Source organism: Phascolarctos cinereus, unplaced genomic scaffold, assembly GCF_003287225.1.
Source record: "Phascolarctos cinereus isolate Bilbo 61053 unplaced genomic scaffold, phaCin_HiC Scaffold_726;HRSCAF=1367, whole genome shotgun sequence".
NCBI lineage: Eukaryota > Metazoa > Chordata > Mammalia > Diprotodontia > Phascolarctidae > Phascolarctos > Phascolarctos cinereus.
Genome location: NW_027556098.1, coordinates 299,999,890 through 300,019,766, shown reverse-complemented (window position 1 = coordinate 300,019,766; position 19,877 = coordinate 299,999,890). Strand labels below are relative to the sequence as shown.

Genomic DNA, 19,877 nt, shown 5'->3' with positions numbered 1-19,877 from the left:
GAAAGCATAGAGTTGAGCTAGTTCATAAGGGGTTGACATTGGGAGGAGGAAAAAGAGGTCAGAGTAGATGCCTGAGTGATAGACAGCCTGGGAATATATTCAAGAGTTGAAGGAATGGAGGCCAGGATGAGGAAAACAAACAGGTTTAGGAGGAGTAAGGCATAAAGAGAAATAGAATGAGAGGAGGTTAGGTCAGTTAGAGGAATGTCAGGTTTTTGATTGTGGAAATGAACACTTGATGATGGCAGAGTCAAAGCTGTGTGTAGCTAAGGTTTGGGGAATTGATTAGCTCGAGGAATTGAGATGTTAGCGTGTTTGAGGAAATATTAACACGTATGTTGAAGTTCTCAATATAAAGGCAGCAACTGGGGAGAGGAAGACTAGGAGCCAAGTCCTGAGCTCCTTGAAAAAGCAAGTAATATGACCTCCATAAGGGAAGAGAGAGAAAGGGGAAGGAAAGGAAGAGGACATTTACATAGCACCTATTTTGTGCCAGGCACTGTGCTAAGGGCTTTTACAAAAATCTCATTTGATCCTCATAACAACCTTATGAGGCAAGTGATATTACTACTCTGTTTTTACTACTGTGGAAACTCAGGCAAACAAAAGTTAAATGACTTGCCCAGGGTCACACAGCTGCTAAGTATCTACGGCCAAATTTGAACTCAGATCTTCCTGACTCCAGGTGTGGTGCTCTATCCACTGTACCACCTAATTGCCAACCAGCTTATATAGCCTGCTCTTAACTACTGAGGCCAGTAGATAGTCACCAGGATCTGAATTGGGTTATAAATTTGGAGAGAATTAATCTCAAAAGAGGAGAGATCGCTGGGTAATGGCATCAGAGTTTGAAAATAATGAGGAGCAAGGAGTATTTTGCTTCCCCCACTGGAACTACTTTGTGTAGGAGGATCCAGATCTTTTTGCTAACAGAGTAATTATTTTACATCTCCATTCCTCAAATTTACTAATAGAAAACTATCACATCTCAGCTCTTAAAGATTCTTCCATTATCACTTGCCCCATCTCCTTTTGAAGTTAAGCCTTGAATCTTACTCTAAGCCTGTGAAGTATGCCTTTTTTCCCCATTATACAACAATTTCTATAGAATCCTTTTTCAATTAATTTGTCTTGTTTTTCCAGTTAAAATTTCTAACTTTTTCTTCAGCTAAAAATATATTGCTTCGTTACCTCTAAATCTATTGTTATTCAGATTTAGAATTTTTAATGTTTCTTTTTCATCTTAAGGATAATCATTAATTTCTTTAGAAAAATTTTAAAAAATTCCTGACCAGTGTACAGTTCAAATGATTTCTATATTTGCAGAAAGAAAAGCAAAGTGCAATATTTATGATGTCCTGACTGCTTAACTGCTGCTACCAATATTTAGTATTGTAGTATTCCTTGCAGAGGCAGTATGGCCAAGAAGTGAGATGGTGGGAAGTTCAAGTTCTCTGGGCTCTAGACAGCTCTTCAAAAGAGATGTGCCCTCCTGCATGGATAAAGGAATGTTCTCACCAATGAATAAGAGATCCAGTCCCTTTTCCTATCTCATAGTATTACTTACTACAAGCGATGTGAAGAAAGCTTTCAATAAGAGCTGTAGCAGGAGTATTGTCATAGGGCTTTAAAGTTTTCAAAGTGCTTGACAGATGTTAACTGATTATAATTGTTTCAAAACATGAGTTGTTCAAATGCTTTAGTATTTGAATACTAAATACCAAGTACCAAATACTAAACTATTTGAACAACCTCACTTTGATAGTTCATTGTCAGTACTCTCTTTTATCAACACAATGTACTGTTTCATACTCTCCTACAAAAAAGAAGGTACTAAACTTTTTGTGTATTATTTTCTGAGTGTTAGAAGATGATCATTCAGTAGTTAAACCTGATCTTGAGCTTATGTTTGTGTGAGGGCTGATCATTCCAAAAAGTGCTCCCAGGCATTTGTTTCTTAAATGTTTTATTGATATTATTTTTTTAAACTATCATTGTCACTTCCCAGTGACTCCCCCCAAAGAAACCTCCCATTTATAAGAAAAAAAAAGTATAGTTAAGTAAAACAAATTAATACATGTCTGAAAAGTGCATCCTTCATTTCCTACTTGCTTTACTATCGAGTATCATTGGTCATTGAAGTCATAATTGCTCACTGCATTGATCAAAGTCCCTACCCCCATGTTTTGTAATTTCTAGCTACACTGTAGTTCAGATATGGACTGAATTTTAATAGCTTTTGGGTCAGTAGGTCCCTCTTCAGATTGATTGCAGAGACTTGACTGTAGAGACCTTGTCCCAAGCATGAGAGTACTGCCAGCCTCTCCCGACATTAGAGTTGATCACATTGTTCTCCAAAACGTATAGAAAAATGTGAAATTATACTTCCTTTGCTAACTTATAATGAAGATAGTTTAAGAAATTTGCTATTGGCCCTCTAAAACATATCTCCTCTTGTTGAGCATATCCTATTCAGAAAGTGACCTAGCATTATTCTTGTATTTCATCTTAAATTGAAAATAAATACCCATGTGGAAAATAATAAGAACCAAACTTTTGGCTCAGAACTATTAGCTTCTTTATGCCATTAGCCAATATTGGATAGACGCATGGTATTTACTCATTTTGTTGTGTCATTTTTCAATTGCGTCCGACTCTCCGTGACCCCATTTGGAGTTTTCTTGGCAAAGATATTGGAGTGGTTTGCCATCTCCTTCTTCAGCTCATTTTACAGTCTTCCTAACTCCAGGCTTGGCATTCTATCCATTGTGCCACCTAGCTGCCCCATTTATGCATATGTAAGTAATATAGAATAAAAGCTACCTGTGAGATTTTAGTCAAGTCATCAACTATGTGACCTTCATATATGTAAAATGAAGATCCTTTCCACCTCTGAAATCCCCTGATTCTATTATCTAATGACTTTATTTTTCCTTGTAACCTTATGATTTAGTCAACGGTGTGCTGGAGCACCTTGGACCAGGCTTTGGTGAGCCAATTGTTAAATTTTCAGTGTAAGTATTTACACTTCAGAAATCAGCAAATAGTACAAATTAGAGCTTGATTTGTTTTGTTGATTGTCAGTTTAGACTTAAGACAGTGATGGAGAAAAAGTAAATAAAAGAGGTTAAATTTAAAAGTGTGCCATGTGTACACTTTTTTTCCCCAGAGAGCCACTTGTTAAACATTTACCAAGACACTCCTGGATTTAACTCACTGAGATATGAGGTTGAAATGTGAAGTTCAGTGATAAGTATCAGTCATATATGGATGATTGGATTGCTTTCTTTCTAGAGATCCAGCATAAGAATTTTGTCTAATATGTTAGGTCCTTAATACCACTTGTAGTTATCAGTTTTATCTGCTCATAATCATTCTGCTCATAATCAGTTTTCTTTCCTTAGGTATTATTCAGGAAGCCTGGAAACAAAGAAAGCAGATGATAGGTGTACAGATTTAATTCTTAAAGCAACAAAAGGATTGATAAAAGCAGTTGAAGAAGGTGGAATGGATTCCGTGATGGAATGGGAGGTGGATGAAATTCTGAACTGGACAAATACACTAAACTTTGAAGAGTAAGTAGATGTTGCTTTTTTTCAGGGGATGCTAGGGAGGGGATAAGCATCCAATCCTCTTTATTTCTCTCTCCCACTTTTGTCCCTCTCATTGCCACTGTGATCTTGGTACCTTAGATATAGTCCTCCCTGACACCAACATCCACGTGGCAGTGGGAGTGGCAAAAGCAGCAGAGCCAGCTACGCTGTTGGAGATCTCTACAGTGGCACTGCTGCTCATCAGACCATAGGAAATTACAAGTTTGTGACACAGTGGCAGTTGTTGCCCCCATATCTTTTTCCAACACAACCATGGCATGAGAAGAAAAAGGAAGGAAAAGACAGAGAACACAAGATAAAGGGAGAGATTTTACTAGTTTAGAAAGGATGAGGGATTTTTAGGAAAAGCTCTAATGAATAAACCTTTAAGACCCAACGCTGCCTTTCTATGGGTGCACTGACTCTTCTACCCTTAACTTCTGGATTAGATTGAGTGTAGATGAAGGGAAGGAGACTATGGAAAGGAAATAGACCAGGGATTCTCTCTGAAAGTGGAGTGAGGTCACCAAAAGATCTTGTTATGGAATTCTCCGCAGTATTTTCATTCCATCTGGGCCAGCCCTGCCCCAAATATTCTGAGGCCACATTGGCCTATAGCTCTTCCCCTTCATTCTTTCCCTATCCATTTTAGTATTGTGAAAGGCAGCTACAACTGCCTCTCTTGGGTTTCCTTCTCATGGTCACTGGATGAGGTGTTGCCAGCAATGGGACTACAGCCTATGAGGGGAAAGCCTGGGTGGAAAGGAGTCAACAACCACAATTGAACTTCAGTTCTCAGCCTCCTGAGTTCTCCCCCTTCTGCTGCGCCTAAAGGCTTGATCTGTTGCTGCCTAAGGCATTTCCTCACAAAACCGGGAGAAGCAGTAGCCTAACCCAGTGCCCTTCTGATCACTTCCTGGGTCGGGATTAGGAGGCAGTATAGACAATGGGGACTCAGTTTCCAGTAGTTACGTCCTATCTGAATTAAATTCATGCTCATATTTCACCCTTTATTTCAGTATTTTACTTCAGGATCTGTGATCACCTCAGTGTGAGTACTCCTGATACTGACAGAGATTGTAGCCCTTTTGAAAGTTGAAGTTCTTGAAGGTTCCTGAAAAGTCCATCCCTCTGAAGCCAGCCTAGCGATGAGCCTTTGTAAATTTAGCCAGCCTAGACCTCAGGAAGAAGACTTCAGCAGCCCCATGCCCAGCCTTGGAGTCATCCTCAACTCACCTGACATACCCATTCCTTTGTCAGGTCTAGTCAGTTCTGCCTCTTCAAAATCTGTCTCATCTGTCCCCTTTGCTCCACTCACATGACAGTTCAAACTTCTCACCCGGATGATTGTGATAGCCTCCTAATTATTTTTTCTGCCTACAATCTATCCCCCACACAACTTCCAAAGTAATTTTTGTAAAGGTCTGATCATATCACTCCCTACTTAATAAACTCCAGTAGTTCCCTATTACTTTTAGCTAAAAATGCAAACTCCTGTATTTAGCATCTTAAACCCTTCTCAACCTGGTTCCAGCCTTCTTTTCCAGCCTTGATAAGACATTACCTTTTTTCATGCATTCTATAATCTAACCAACCTGGCCTTTTTACTCTTCCTCATACCCAACATTCCATCTCCATGCTGATGCCCAGGCTGCCTCTTACACCTGGAATGCACTTGCTTCTCACCTCTACCTTTGAGAATCTTTAGCTGCCTTTAGAACTCAGCTTAAATGTTACTTCTTACATGAAGCTTTTCCTGTGCTTCCTCCAAAAATTACCTTATATTTGTATTATGTATGTTTACATATGTGCATGTTGCTTCCCCTAAATTATAATGCTTAACAACTCCATGAGGGCAGGAATTTAAAAAATTTTTGTCTTTGTAGAATTGGCCCTTCACACATTTCCTGACATATTATATGTGCTTAATAAATGTTTATTGATTGATTTAATAATAATAATAATTAATTATTATAATATAATATTATATATAATATTAATATAAATATTAATAACAACACCCAAAACACAAGTGCTTGAAGGGTATATTTAATAGAAGGAGGAATTAAAACTTGAAAATGGAATAAGTTGCTTTGTGAGATGATGAGGTTCCCACTCCTGGAAGTGTTCAAACAGAGACTGAATGACTCATTGTCAGGGATATCATAGTTAGATTTCATGCTAAGGCAAGAGTTGGACTAGATGAACCTTTTCAATTCTGGGATGCCATGATTCTAGAAGAGGTGGATTATTTTGCTATACCTAAAGCAAACTGTGGTCAGTCCAAAAGTCAACATGCTAAAAAATGATAATAATTCTAAGTTATTCTAAAAAAGCTGCAAATAGAAAATATTTTACTTCATCATTATTATTTTAATAACAATTTCCTGAATATTTTCATAGAATGGTCATGTATTAGGTGCTACAAAAATTTAGTTGCAGAAAACATGGATGCTTGATAAATCACATACATTCAGGAATACATATTGCTAATATGTTTTTAATCAAACAACCATCTTTTCCCTAATTTTTCTGCTTTCAAAAACTGTCAAAGGCTGGAAGGTGACGAATTCAAATGAGTTCCAGCAGATGAGCTGATTATATCAGGCTTTCCATTCTTTTTCCTGTATTGTATTTGTTTGTTTTAGATTGGGGGCATAACGATTTATGTGAGAAAGGGAGTAGAACTCAATGTGATCAGGTGTTTTTCCCTTCTAGCCAAACTTTGGAGTAAGGAGTCCAAGACTGTTTCTAAAGACAATGCAAAGTGTATGCCACAAATTAATTACTTGGCTTAATTATGTTTATTTGCTATAAGGACTTATTTTTCCTTTGTAAGTGGGGTAGGAAGGTAAGCAGAGATTTAGGGAGAAAAGTGAAGCATATGATAGAGCTGTCAAAAAAAAAAGAAAAGAAAGAGGGTCATTGAAGCATGTTTTTAAAATGCACAAAGGTCAGAAGGAAGTTCAGAAAGAAACACTGGCTAGCAGGGCAATTTTGAAATTAACATATTAAATTTATTATATATGTAGTTTTTAAAGCAAGCTTTACATAATAGAGATTTGCAAAATCACTTGAAATCTTTTTCTGTTCTACTTTATATATGGAAATGTTCTTTTTTGGTGTTCATTAAATTAAGAAATGAAAGAATAAAACAAATATTAGGAGTGTTATAACACTGAAAAAAAGTCTCCATTTAGAAGAGGCATTAGATGCTTTAGAATATTTTTTTATATTTTAAAAATTTATTTTGATTTATCAGCAATCACTTCCATATGCTTTTCAGTTTAAAATTTTTCTCCCTCTTCCTCCCCACCACAGCTCACAATCTGATATAGGCTATACATATACATTCCTATTAAACATATTTTCACATAAGTGAGGTTGTAAGTAAAAATTAGAACCAATAGGAGGAACCACCAGAAAGAGGAAACAAAACTCAACAGAAGAGAAAAAAAATACCAAATAGTATGCTTCGATCTGCATTCAAATTCCATAGTTCTTTCTTTGGATGTGGATAGCATTTTCCATCACAAGGCCTCTGGAGATGTCTTAGATCCTTGTATTGCCAGGAAGGGTTAAGTTTATCAGTATTAGTCATCACACAACGTGGCTGTTATTGTGTACAATATTCTCTTGGTTCTGCTCATTTCACTCAGCATCAGACCATACAAGTCTTTCCAGGTTTTTCTGAAGTCAGCCTGTTCATTAGAATATTTTTTAAACCAATAATCTACCTTGTTCCAACAAGCTTAATGGTAACCTAATACCTCTCAGAATGTTTTTTGTGGGAAGGAAGAGAATGCTACCAGGAATTTTGCTATTTGCGTATAGAAGAGGTTCCCACTACAGCTGTTCACTTTCCTATTTCATAGATCCCTGAGTTCTTATTAATAATACCTAGCATAACAATGATTACTACAAACAGATGATCCTTTGAAATTTTTTTTTTCAAGAGGTTTTTTCTTCCTGTGATCCTGTGGTAACAGTTTCTGAGTGGTAGGTACAAAGCAAAAGACCACCAAGTAAGATAGTATAGTTAGAATAGAGAGTGTATGAAGGAGAATAATGCAAAAGAAAATGGGAAAGACAGGAAGGGCTCAGGTCATGAAGGTCTTTAAATACCAAGAGATGTCTGTATTTGATCCTAGAGGTAATTAAGGAGCCTTTAGAATTTACTGAGTAGGAAGGAGAGTCAGTAAGCTTCAAATACTTGTTTTGTGCCAGACAGATGCAAAGCATTGGGGATACAAAGGCTAAAACATGGTGCCTGCTCTCAAGAAGCTCACACTCTAAGATCTGTTCTAGGAATTTCAGCTGGGCAGCTATGTGGAGGAAGGGTTAAAGTGGAGAGTGAATTGGGGCAGGGAGAACAAATTAGGAGGCTATTGCAGTAGTTGAGGAGAGATGTAATGAGGGACTGAACTGAGATGATAGCTATATAAGTGGAGAGGAGGGCAACTATATCAAGGAATGTGGAGGGAAAAAAAGGACAAGATTTAGTAACAATGCATATTTGGGATGAATTAGAGTGAGAAGTCAAGAATGATGCTGATAGTATTGAACCTAAGTGATGGGAAGGATGTTGGTGCCCTCAACAGTAATAGAAATACAAGTAATATTTGTTTCTTCATTAATTTATTTTCCTAAATATATGTTATTGTGTGCCTAGGTATGTCAACAACTGGAAAAGCATTGCTACAAGCAACTCTTCCGCTAACATTCATGGTAAGCCATTTTAAGGATAGATGTGATGAACTATTGTGACTAGAGTTAGTTTCAAAATGTTGAGAAGTTTATATTGTAAAGTGAGACTTAAACTATTATAGAACTTGATATAGAAGTTATTTTGTGAGACTCAAGACTGTAAACAAAATTGCTTTTGAAAGTGGTAAAAGAAGTTAAGAAAAGAACTAGAATCTAATGGGGTGCCTTAACTTTTTTTATCCTTTTTAAGTCCCTCTTCAGAATCAACAAGTTTGTTTGCTTGTGACTGTTCCCTCTCTAGTATTATCCTTCCTCTTAGTATGTTTCCCTCCCCCTCACCTGACCTCCCGCCAATCCCCAATCCCTACTGGCTTTCCAGTCATTTGATGTTTGTTAAGTTTGATGTATTTCTACATCAAACTATTTGTGTTTGTGTGTGTATTCAACACTTCTTTGTCTATTTCAGATAAAAGTGAATTTCATTTGACAGCAACTCCTATCCTTTCTTCCACGTTTGTATGCTTTTTTAGGATGTAACCCAATTATGCAGGGCAGCTAGGTGGTACAATGGATAGAGTGCTGGCCCTGGAGTGAGGAATACTCATCATCTTCCTGAGTTCAAATCTAGCCTCAGACACTTAGCTGTGTGACCCTAGACAAGTCACTTAACCCTATTTGCCTCAGTTTCCTCATCTGTAAAATGAGCTGGAGTAGCAAATATCAAACTACTCCAGTATCTTTGCCAAGAAAATCCCAAATGGGGTCACGAAAAGTCAGACAGGATTGAACAGCAACAAACCCAATTTTGAAGTTCCACCTCTTCTTCCTCCTCTCTTCTGTGTTGTCTTTTGTCCTTGGGTCCTTTCTTCCTCCTTTCTTGTTTGTCTCTTCAAATTCCCAAAACTGAACCAGTCCACCCGCAGGATCTGTTTTCTTTTTTAACTCCCCCAATACCCTGTGAAGACATTAAGGTTCTGAAAGACCCTTTGTTTCTTCTGTCTTTTTAGGATGTGATCACTGCATCGTTATTCAGCTCCTTCCAGTTACACAAATACATTTACCTTTCTAAGTTTCTCTGGCCTCTTGGGGTTTTATTTTAGAGTTCCTATTCAGCTCTGGTCTTTTCATCAAAAATGTTTGAAACTCCTCTATTCTATTAAAGATTCATTTTCCCTCCATAGGGATTATACTTTGTTGTAAGCTCATATATTTCACCCTTTGGAATACTGTATTCTAAGATTTCTCGTTTACTTATGTAAACTTGTTCACTTTGTGTGGTTCCTAGGCATTTGAACTCCTTTCTGGATGCTTGCATTATTTTTTCCTTGCTATGGGAACTCTGGATTTTGACTATGATATTCTTAGGGGTGGGGAGAAGGAGGCTTTTCCTTTTGGGGTTCTTTTCAGGCAATGATCAGTAGATTCTATTTTTTATTTTGCCCTTTGGTTCTAGTAGATATTGATAGTTTTTGTTTATGATTTCTTGAAATATAATGTCCAGGCTTTTTTTTTTCAAACTCTTGGTTTTCCAGCAGTCCAGTGACTCTTTAGTTATTTCTTCTTGACCTGTTCCCCAGGCCAGTTGTTTTCTTTGTATCAGTTATCTTATATTTTCTTCTATTATTTTTAATTTTTTCCCCTAATATTCTTTGCTATCTCATGGCATCATTAACTTCTGTTTGGTCTATTTTAATTTTCAGGGAGTCTAATCTGTAAGATGTTTATCACTTTCTCTTCTAAGCTACTTATTTTCCTTCCAGTTCTTTCCTCCAGAGCTTTAATTTGTCTCTTCATTTCTTCTAGGTGTTCATGTAATCCATAGGTTCCCAAAGTGGGATACTGTCCCCTGTGGGGTGCTGGAACAATGTGGGGATGGTAGTACCTCGGGTGCAATTGTGGGGTGTTGAATAAAAATAAGGTTTAACCTGACCTAACACCAGGGGGGCACTGAGTAATTTTTTAAAAAAGGAGACAGTAGGCCAAATAAGTTTTAGAACCTCGTTTTTCTTTTGTGTCTCTGCTTTCAGTTGTCATGGAGTTGCTTCTTTGGGGAGATCTCTAGATTTGCAAAAAATTTTTATACTGCTGTTTTCTTTGAGTTACTCATATCTCCAGTTTTAGTTTCTAAATTGGGACTGTGCCAGGGCCAGACTCTGCCCCCTGCTCTGCTTTAGCTTGGTCTCACCCTGAGTCCTCTGGGGTCCTGTGCTGACCTCTGCCTCCCAATATTGACCCCCTCTACCCCAGATTTTTAGTTTCATCATGCTGGATGTTCAGAGCCATTGCAGGACAAAATGTTAGGGACCTGAAAGTTCCTGGACCTGGGGCACAATGGTCTGAGTTCTATTGCAACATACTGGTTGCTGGTCACTGACATTCCCTGAGGCTTCCAAGGACTTTCTGACCATTTTGGAATTTTCTCAGGGAGCCTTCCACTTTTGTTGCCAGTAGACACAGAGCATTTCAGGCCACATGTGTGTTGTCTCTGATTACCCTGCGGAAGCTACCCTGTGTTGGCACTGACTCTGCTGGATGGGCCTTCTTTCCCATTGCTTGTGGACTTCTTTTTTGTGTAGTTCAGGGGTGGGAAAAGTCACTATAGTCTCTCACTGGATTTTTTTAATCATTATTTTGTTTGGGGTAAATTTCAGGACTATTGCTGGAGTAGGAACATGGGAACTAGACGGCCTGACTCTCATTCAGGGAGCCATCCTGGCAGAAGTGCACAGTATGTTTTAAAGTCCAAGAGTGCAGGATTACTTCCATCATTTTTTTTCAGTAGGTTCCTTAATATTCTTGTCCACTTTTTTTTTTTTAATGTATGTATCAAGGGACATAAGGGAAATCCCTGATTTCCTGGACCTTCCATGGAGCTGAAGATGGACTTGGGCTCATTGTTGATGGATATGCAACTTCAGGATACTACAAATTCATGTGATCTAATCACAGCTGTGTCTTCACCACTGCACCTGCAGCCCTTTCATTTCTATGTGATTGATTTTCTCTTATAGTCCCAGGAGCAGCTGTTATAAATTCTAGACTCCAATGACTTTTCTTAGATTTCCTTGTCTCCTATTTAAGAAAATTGAGGCCCTCTGTCTCAGCCTACTGTACGTCTCTTTTATTCTGTAACTCATTTTCCATCTTCTCTTGCTTTAGTAGAGTATGAGGAAGAGTTTGCTCTTCTCATTGTTAGGTTTAGCTCCTCTATTTGTGCCCTTGATCTCATCAGCTTCTGTTTCCTTTAGGACTTTGCCTCATCATGCCATCTCATCCTGATTATTCCTTTCTCGTTTACCCCTCCCTTTCATTCCCTACTACCTATAAACACTCTCAGGTCCTACTCACCCTTAAGAATATCTCCTTTCACTCTGCCATCCCCTCAAGCTGCCACCTTCCTCTTTTCATTTCACTGCATTATTCCTAAATGGAATCCCCTACACTTCCTGCCTCCCTTTCCTTATCACCTGTTTACTTCCCAATTCCTGGCAATCTGGCTTTTGACTTGACCACCCCACTGAAATTGCTTTCCTTAAAATTACTAATAATGTCTTAGCTACTAAATCCACTGTCTCCCTTGATCTTCTGTGTTCCTGTGGATTCAAATATTATGTCTTATATCCAGTCTTATCCTCTCACCTAAACTCCAATCATGCATCAACAATTGCCTGCTGGATGTTTTGTAAATATCTCAAACTCAGTCTGTGCAGAATGTAATTTATCTCTCCCTCTATTTTTCCTCCAAATTTCCCTTTTGTTGTTGAAGGCATCACCATACTCCCAGTCACCTAGGTTTGTAACCTTGGAGTCAATTTTGACTGTTCTTTCTCCTTTTGCTTAAAGGTTGTCCTAATCTCCTTGTTAGTGCCATCTTGTTCCTCCTCAAATTATCATGTATGTACTTATTTGTTTACATGTTGTATTTCCCCAGTAGAATATAAGCTCCTTAAAGGGAATGTTTTTAATCTTGTCTCTGTATTGAGTGCCTTGCACATCATTGGAACTTAATATGAATTGGATCTAGTCAATTGCCAAATCTTGTCAGTTTACCTCTATAGTAGCAATCACATTAGGTCCCCTTGTCTCCATAGCCCCTACCCTAATTCAGACCCTCAGCACCTCTCAGACTATTAGTTGATTAGTCTCATTCTTTTCAGTCTTTCTCTAATTCATTCTCCACATATTTGCTAAAATAAGCTTCCTAAAGCATAAGAATGTCACTTATGTTAAAAAATCTTCAATGCTGTCATCTCATTGCCTCTAGAATAAAATATGAATTTATTAGCCTGGCATTCAAAGCCCTTTATAATCGGACTCTTTTCTGTCTTTCCAGTCTTGTTTCATACTACTCCCCTTCACATATTCTGTGTTCCATCCAAATTAGACTAGTGTCTCCCAAATCTTACTCTCCCCATCTTTTGCGGAGTGCATTCACAAAGCCTGTTCTCCTTGCCTAGAATGTACTTTCTAATGATTTCTGTCTCTCAGAATAATTCTTTCATTCCTTCAAGGCTTGGCTCAGGTACAGTTCCTCTGGAAAGCCTCTTCTCAGTGGTTTATCATTTTTCTCTTTTTTAACTATTCCTTTTGTATACATATTTTGAATGCTACCTCCCCAATGGAATGTAAGCTTCTTGAAGGGAGGGTGAATGAGGAAAATATGAGAAAAAACAAATTGATTATGGAGTTGGTATATAAACTGATTTTAATTTTTAGTAGCATATCTAAGTAAAAATATTCTGTAGACATGTTTAAATATGAAATTAGAGATCCATTCAGTGGGTCAGAACTGACTAGATATGTAGATTAAATAATTGGTCAGCAAAGAAATAATAATTGAAGCTAAATGAGTCCTTTAGGGAAATAAGCAGAGAAGTCAAAGGACTGACAATTGAGAAAGGCTAATAGTTGGAAGAAAGAGGATGCTTCCAAGGAGCTCCCAGAAAAGCTGAATGAAACCCATAGGAAACATTTTTAAGCAGGTAGTGATTCTTCAGTGGAAACACTACAGAGAGAGGTCAAAGGGAATGAGGATTTGTGAAAAGTCTGCTGAAATACCTGTGAAAAAGCATTTACTAAGTACTTACTAAATGCGAGGGACTATACCAAGTGTAGGAGATAAAAGTATTTTAAAGAGAGATCATCCTTACACCCAAAAAGCTTACATTCTAAAAGAGGAGGACAACAAAATGATTAGGATGGAATACTTTGTTCTTGGAAGGTGGTGAGTACATGGGCTCGCAGGAAGGTAAAATATCTTCTTATTTCTGCTCTGATACTTTAAACAAAATTTTGCATTTTTGTGGGTGATTTCACTGCTTAAAATGCCCCACTTCCCCCCCAGCATAATGCTGAAGTGCCATCTAGTGTTCTAAGCACAAGAAGGCTGTGATATGCCATACAAAGAAAACATGTGTTAGATGAGCTTTGTTCAGGCATGAGTTATAGTGCTGTTGGCCAGGATTCAATGTTAATGAATCAACAATAGGCTACATCCAGAAAAAATGAAGAGGAAACTGACATATAATTTTTGTAAGAAATGTATATTTAAAAAAATGTCTTTGAACAGAAACATATAAAACAAGGCTACATGTTGATCTACTGACAAAAATATTGTGACCAGAGGCTTGCAAGAACCTAACCCTGTATTTCTTCTAGGAACAATGGTTCAGGATTCACTAATTCATTGTTCATGTTACATTACAGAACAAAACTACTGTGAATGAGGACTATTTATTAACTTTATATTTATACTGTATATATTTTTATATGTACTTGTTTCCTTCATTAAACTGTAGGCTCACTGCAAATAGGGATTGTTTCATTCTTTGCACTTGAATATCCAAAGTCTAAAAATGCCTAGCACTTAACAGTTATTTAAATATTTATTGATGGATTGAAATTTTCCATGAAGATGGGAATTTTTCACAGTAATGGAAGGAAGGAAAGAACCAGTAGAGAGATGACACTGAAAATGTTAAGAGATGGAAGGAATGAATATGTGATCAAGAATCTTGAGGAGATAACAAGTGATGGCATCTAGAACCAACTGCTAGGAACTGATTTTGAAGTAGAGTAGTAGTATTAGTAGTAGTAGATTTTGAAGTAGATTTAGAAGAATTATAGAAGAAACATCCCTCCCTCAGAAAGTAATTATTGATGAAGACCGAAAAAATAACTTATTGAAATGAAAAGGGGGGAGCTGAGTTCTTTTGATAGCAGTGAAGATACAAGTTCCTCTCTACTTAGGGTGGAGATGAGAGACTTGAGAAAGTTGCATATCTGGTGTTGTGTGGATGGTCTCGATCATCAATCTCTCTCTACAATTTGAACCACTGACCATATAAAATTTTTTCTTTAGGTTTCAGGTTTGGGACAATATGGAATCCAGTATCTAAATTAGACTTTTCTCCTGCTGGCCTGGAACAAATGAAAAAGGAAGAAAAATTGAAGAAAGCAGCAGAAAATTCATAGCTACTTGCAAGAGACCTCTGATGTGTCATGTCCTTCCATATGTTCTTCTTTGATTTTCTGCACACATCAGTTATACCTCAGATGTCTGTTTGCCTTATTCTTTAAGCAGTAATCTGCATACTCATACACATCATACATAGGATATAGCCTTTTAGGCAATACAGTTTAAATAGAAATAGAACATTATACTTAATGTAGTAACTGTGCCATAAAGAAATTAGCCTTGTTACTATATCTTTAACAATCACAACTCATTAAAGATTATTTTAATACTGGAATGTGAAAATGTACATTTGGCTATTAATGGGAAGAGACAATGGTTTGTGGGGATGGTAGGGTCTAGAGAGTGTTTTCAGAATGGCAATGACTAGGGCATGTTTGTGGGTAGCAGGGTGAGACTAGGATTAGAGGGAGAGAGGGGGTAACTCGGTGGCACAGTGGATGGAACACCAGCCATGGAGTCAGGAGGATCTGAGTTCAAATGTGGCCTCAGACACAAAATACTCACTAGCTGTGTGACTCTGGGCAAGTCACTTAACCGCAATTGTCTCACAAAAAAAAAAGAAAAAGATTAGAGGAAGGGGCCATTGTGGGAACAATCCAGTTGGACATATATGGGAGGAAACAGGATCAAGGTAAGAGGAAACAAAAAACCATACCATCAGCAAACTGGCCAAGAAGACCCACCCAAGTGCTAAAAGATTGATTCATAGTTTTAAAAATGAAGATACTAGAGAGCTAAGATATTACATTAGACAATTCCCTAGTTATGAAGGAAAATAAAACCCCAAAGTTATACATAACTTTTAACCTGAGATTCTATAGACATTAACAAAACCATATTGCTAATATAAAATTACCACTCTGAAATCCAGTGTATGAGTTTTTAATATTGTTTTATAGTTCTATTTTTATTGAAATGGTCTGTTGTATATTTTACATCAATGTGTTAAGTAACAATAATTCTACAGAAATACACAATTTCATTAACATGCAACTAGAATTTTAATTATACATTTCTCTACATTCAAAATCAGCAGACTTTGTTAATAAAGTTTTATAGCAGACTGACTTATGGAAGTAAAAAGAGTAGCCCTTTAAATACATGTGAAAATTCATTTCATTACCAAATTTAAATTTTTTTTAAATCCTCAGAATTTTTTAGTGCACATATTTCAAGAGAGCAAATACATAATTTAACTGAATAACTTTTCTCACAAGAGATATAAAAAACTTATGGCTTTGCACTTTTTTCTTCACCTATTAATCGTGATTTCTCTTTTAATTTATACATTTTTGTTGAGAATGAGCCCACCAAAACCACAGGCCCTTTAAGGGACTAGTAACGCTCCTTAAACCCCCCTAAACGGTCCTTTTCTTTGGCTAGGTTCTGCCTCTACTATTCCAGACCCCTTCCTCTTGCTTATCTGCCCCCCTTCAAAAAACTGAGAAGCATGATATAACCACCTGTAGAAAAACCCTTCCCAATCTTAATATCTTGTTTCCACTGATACAGTATTCTTGGTATGTGCACTTGCTATGCCTCATTTATGAATGTAAACTGAATACTATTGTACCACGGGAAAAGGCAAAATGAAGAATTCAGAAAAACTTGGGAAGAAAAACTGAAAGCAAAGTAGAAGCAAGAGAATATTTTTCACGACCATAACAACATAAATGAAAACAAGACTAAAATACATCAGAACTCATGCAATGATTTATCTGGACTTCAGAACACTGATGGTAAAACACACAGAAGCATGGAAAAGGTGCTTCTTTTCTCTCAAAAAAGAGGGTGCAGTGTGAAATGTGCTTTGTCAACCACTGTTCATGTGTTGGTTTATTTTGTTTAACTATCTTTATTACATTGGAGACTTCTGTGGGGGTGGGGACATTTGTGAAATGTTTTTTTAAATGACCTTAAAAATATAAATTATATTTTCTTCCCTATATTGAGCTAAAATCTATCATTCTATAATTTCATCTATTGGTCCTAGCAAAAGAGCAAATCTCACCCTGCATACATATTCTAACCCTTTGATTCTCTCAAGATGGCTATTATATCCCTGACATGATTTTTCAGTGTTCTCACTATCCTTGCTATCCTTCCTCTAGATATGCCAAATGTTGTATTTATTTAATGTATTAACGGCAAGTGAAGAGAAAAAAATAGTCTATGTGCTTCTTCCATCATTCTTCCAAATGAATCATTCAATAAGGCTAGTTATCAGAATCTAAAATTATAATCACTAGATTCAAAACACTTAACAGTTGCCTGTACTTAAATAAATCATTTATTTCAACAAAGAACTCTCTAAGATTGGTTTAGAAGTATATTACATTTGGCATCCCTATTTCCAACCAAAGTACCAAGATACCTTGGTACCAGGATTCCTCAGGACTATTACATAACATCTTTGGACTATCTTTTTAATGGAAAAAAAATCATACTATTATCTAAGTTTACATCATCATTATTATTAGCTAACAGCTTATTAGCTATTCAGTCAATTTCAAGGCAAACTTTTGGGGGAAAAAAGGGGAACTACAATTTCAATTCTGATTTTCACATGCCAAAGATCATACCCAAGCTTTCCATCCAGGAAAAAGTCGGCTGAGATTTTTGGGATCCATTGCTTGTTGGATGAGCAAATTCACTTGTCCACCCACGCTGAGCACTGTTCCTTCCTCTACCCCTTTTAGCTTCTCCTGTAGCCTCATTAGAACACGTTCAGCCACTTTGTTGAAACTCTGGTCAATACGACTAGTGACAAAAAAGGAAATTTCACTATGAGAGTGCAGTTTCAAAAGCCTTGGGAATTTAAAAATAACCTAAGTATGCCTTTCATTCAGATATTACTCACCCAAGACTTCTGTTACATTCTTGATCTTCTGTATTGAGAGTAGAAGTAAGTTCAGTCTCATCCTCTGGCCTCTGCTGTAAATACAAAGCTTTCAAGGGGTTCATGGTCCAGTCAAAGAGAGGATCATAGAGCAGGACCTAAATGTAAGGAGTATATGCCTATATTCAGAAATGGCTAAGGCAGATAACATGAAAGGAACATAGGCCTGACCACCATTATGAAAAGACACAGTAGGTAGTGATCTAAGAAATGAAAGTATTCAGTTATATATTAAACATTACATTAATGTATATAATCCTAAAGCAATGCAAAAAAGTTTAATAATAACATCTGAGCTGACTGGTGATCAACACCAATGCTATCCTAAATAGGAGTAGTGATAATCAGGGCATTCATCTCCATCTGAATCACCACAGTCCACCAGGATGTTATTCTATGGGAAAAGGAAGAGAACCAATAAAGACTGCCTTACAAGTTTACTGCTTGAAAACATTTACCTCAACAATGGTTAAAAGAGTTTCCTGAGAATTTCTCATAACTTCCATAGTTTTCTCACAGCACCTGTAAGAGTCAAACAGAAATCATAAACAAACAAAACAGTGACGTTCTGTCTCTCCACCTCTGCACCCTTATGGCAGTTGAGAATGACTGACGCTCTCCTGTCTTTGTATGACTTGGCCTCCCCTGGCCTGGATGCTCTCTCTCTCTCTCACTCTTGAGTCTCCTCTGTTCCCTTTCCCACCACCTTCCCCTCTGCAGAAACAAGAGGGAAGAAGCTGCAGAGGACTTGTTTTCTTTTTCTTTTCTTTTTTATAGGGTGCTTTGGCCAAAGAATTCATCATCAATGGCCAAGCTATTGTAGGTAAGGAGCCTCTGGATACCTTGCTAAAGTGGTCCTCAGAAAGCGGAATGCATCTGTTGCCAGCCCAGTACCACGTTCAAAATTTTCTCAATGTAGAATCTGCCACAAATTAACTCTGCTGGCACAGCCTTTAAAACCCCCAAGTTGCTGCCATGCCTCAATGAGACACTGGAGTAGGTCTTTGCGAGGCCACTTCCACACTAGAGGTTTGGTTAGGCTGGGTGAACAAGGTATGAGATAGACGACAGTTGCACAGAAAAACAGAGAGAGTTCAAAAATGTTCGACAAAGGCTGCGATAGCTTTGGTATCATTCCTCAGATTCTTGATCCCAGTTACCTTCTAGTTGATCAGTCTACATTAACTGTTTACCTTTGCTTGAAATGTTCTGCCTTTGCCTCTTGGATTCCCTAGCTCCCTTCAGCTCAAATGCCAAGTGCTCTATTTCCTATAGGAGGCCTTTCCTGATCATTCCTCTTCCACTCCAAGTTGAGGCTCCTTCCCCTCAATAAAACCACTCTGTAATTTTCTAGCATTCCCTTATTTGTACACATGTTGTTTCCCTCTGGTAGCACACAAGTACTGGAGAACAGGTGTCCCTAGCACCTGTCACACAGCAGGTGCTTAATTAATGCTTGCTGAATTGAACTGAAACCATTTTTGTTAATGATTTAATTTATCTATCACTTATAATGAAGAAAAACCTTCCAAACAACTTCAGTTACTCAAAAAAAACCCTGTACCTTCTGAAGACACCTTCCACACCAGTGATACCCATTCCATCCACAATATCTCTGGTTAGTCTAAAAGGAACTGTTTCTGGGGTAGGAAGAATCTTCCCTTGTTCAAATGCAACCCCTAAAAGAAAAATGACAAGATTAAAAACAATGCTTATGACAACCAAAGGTTTTTGTATTTTATTACTTACCTAAATCTATATGTACAAGCTCTGCTGATTGCTCATTAATCAAGATATTCTGTACATGCCGATCACCAAGTCCAAGTATATAACCAACTGAGGAGAAAAAAATGGCAATTAAAAATACTACATGTTATCTATTCCTCTTATTTCTTAAATCAAAATGCCATCAATATTTCTTACTACTAGAGACCTTAGATCTTTCTTTTATTTTGAATATTTCACAGGAAATAATATATACAACGGTGCTATCAAATCTTGCTAGTTGTCTCCAAGTATTTTGTGTTCTAGAAATCCTAGGGGCACTTTGCTATGCGTGTGAAGAATTCAAAGAAATGAGGTAAAGCTTGTATGAAGAATAAAGCTTTTATGAACATGAAGCAAACACAGCAAAAATTACAATATACTCAAAGACAGCAATTATGTAGAAGAAAATTTAAACAGCTAAAAAAAACTCAAG

The 19,877-nt window shown here is 37.3% G+C and overlaps 2 protein-coding genes across 3 annotated transcripts in view; one reads left to right on the top strand and one right to left on the bottom strand.

Annotated features, from left to right (window-relative positions):
* Positions 1-16,724, top strand: part of CUNH11orf65 (chromosome unknown C11orf65 homolog) — a 62,874-nt gene extending 46,150 nt beyond the window's left edge. For both annotated transcript variants that reach the window (XM_020996199.2, XM_020996198.2), the window contains 3 exons: positions 3,405-3,575; positions 8,266-8,321; positions 14,662-16,724. In XM_020996199.2, coding sequence (XP_020851858.1) covers positions 3,405-3,575; positions 8,266-8,321; positions 14,662-14,774 — 340 coding nt within the window. In that variant the 3' untranslated portion in view covers positions 14,775-16,724. The remainder of the gene's footprint in view (positions 1-3,404; positions 3,576-8,265; positions 8,322-14,661) is intronic.
* ATM (ATM serine/threonine kinase) overlaps positions 15,654-19,877 on the bottom strand; it is a 121,770-nt gene continuing 117,546 nt past the window's right edge. The window contains 5 exon segments of the mRNA XM_020996097.2: positions 15,654-17,538; positions 17,639-17,775; positions 18,136-18,199; positions 19,242-19,356; positions 19,427-19,513. Of these exon segments, the coding sequence (XP_020851756.2) occupies positions 17,355-17,538; positions 17,639-17,775; positions 18,136-18,199; positions 19,242-19,356; positions 19,427-19,513 (587 nt within the window). The 3' untranslated portion in view covers positions 15,654-17,354.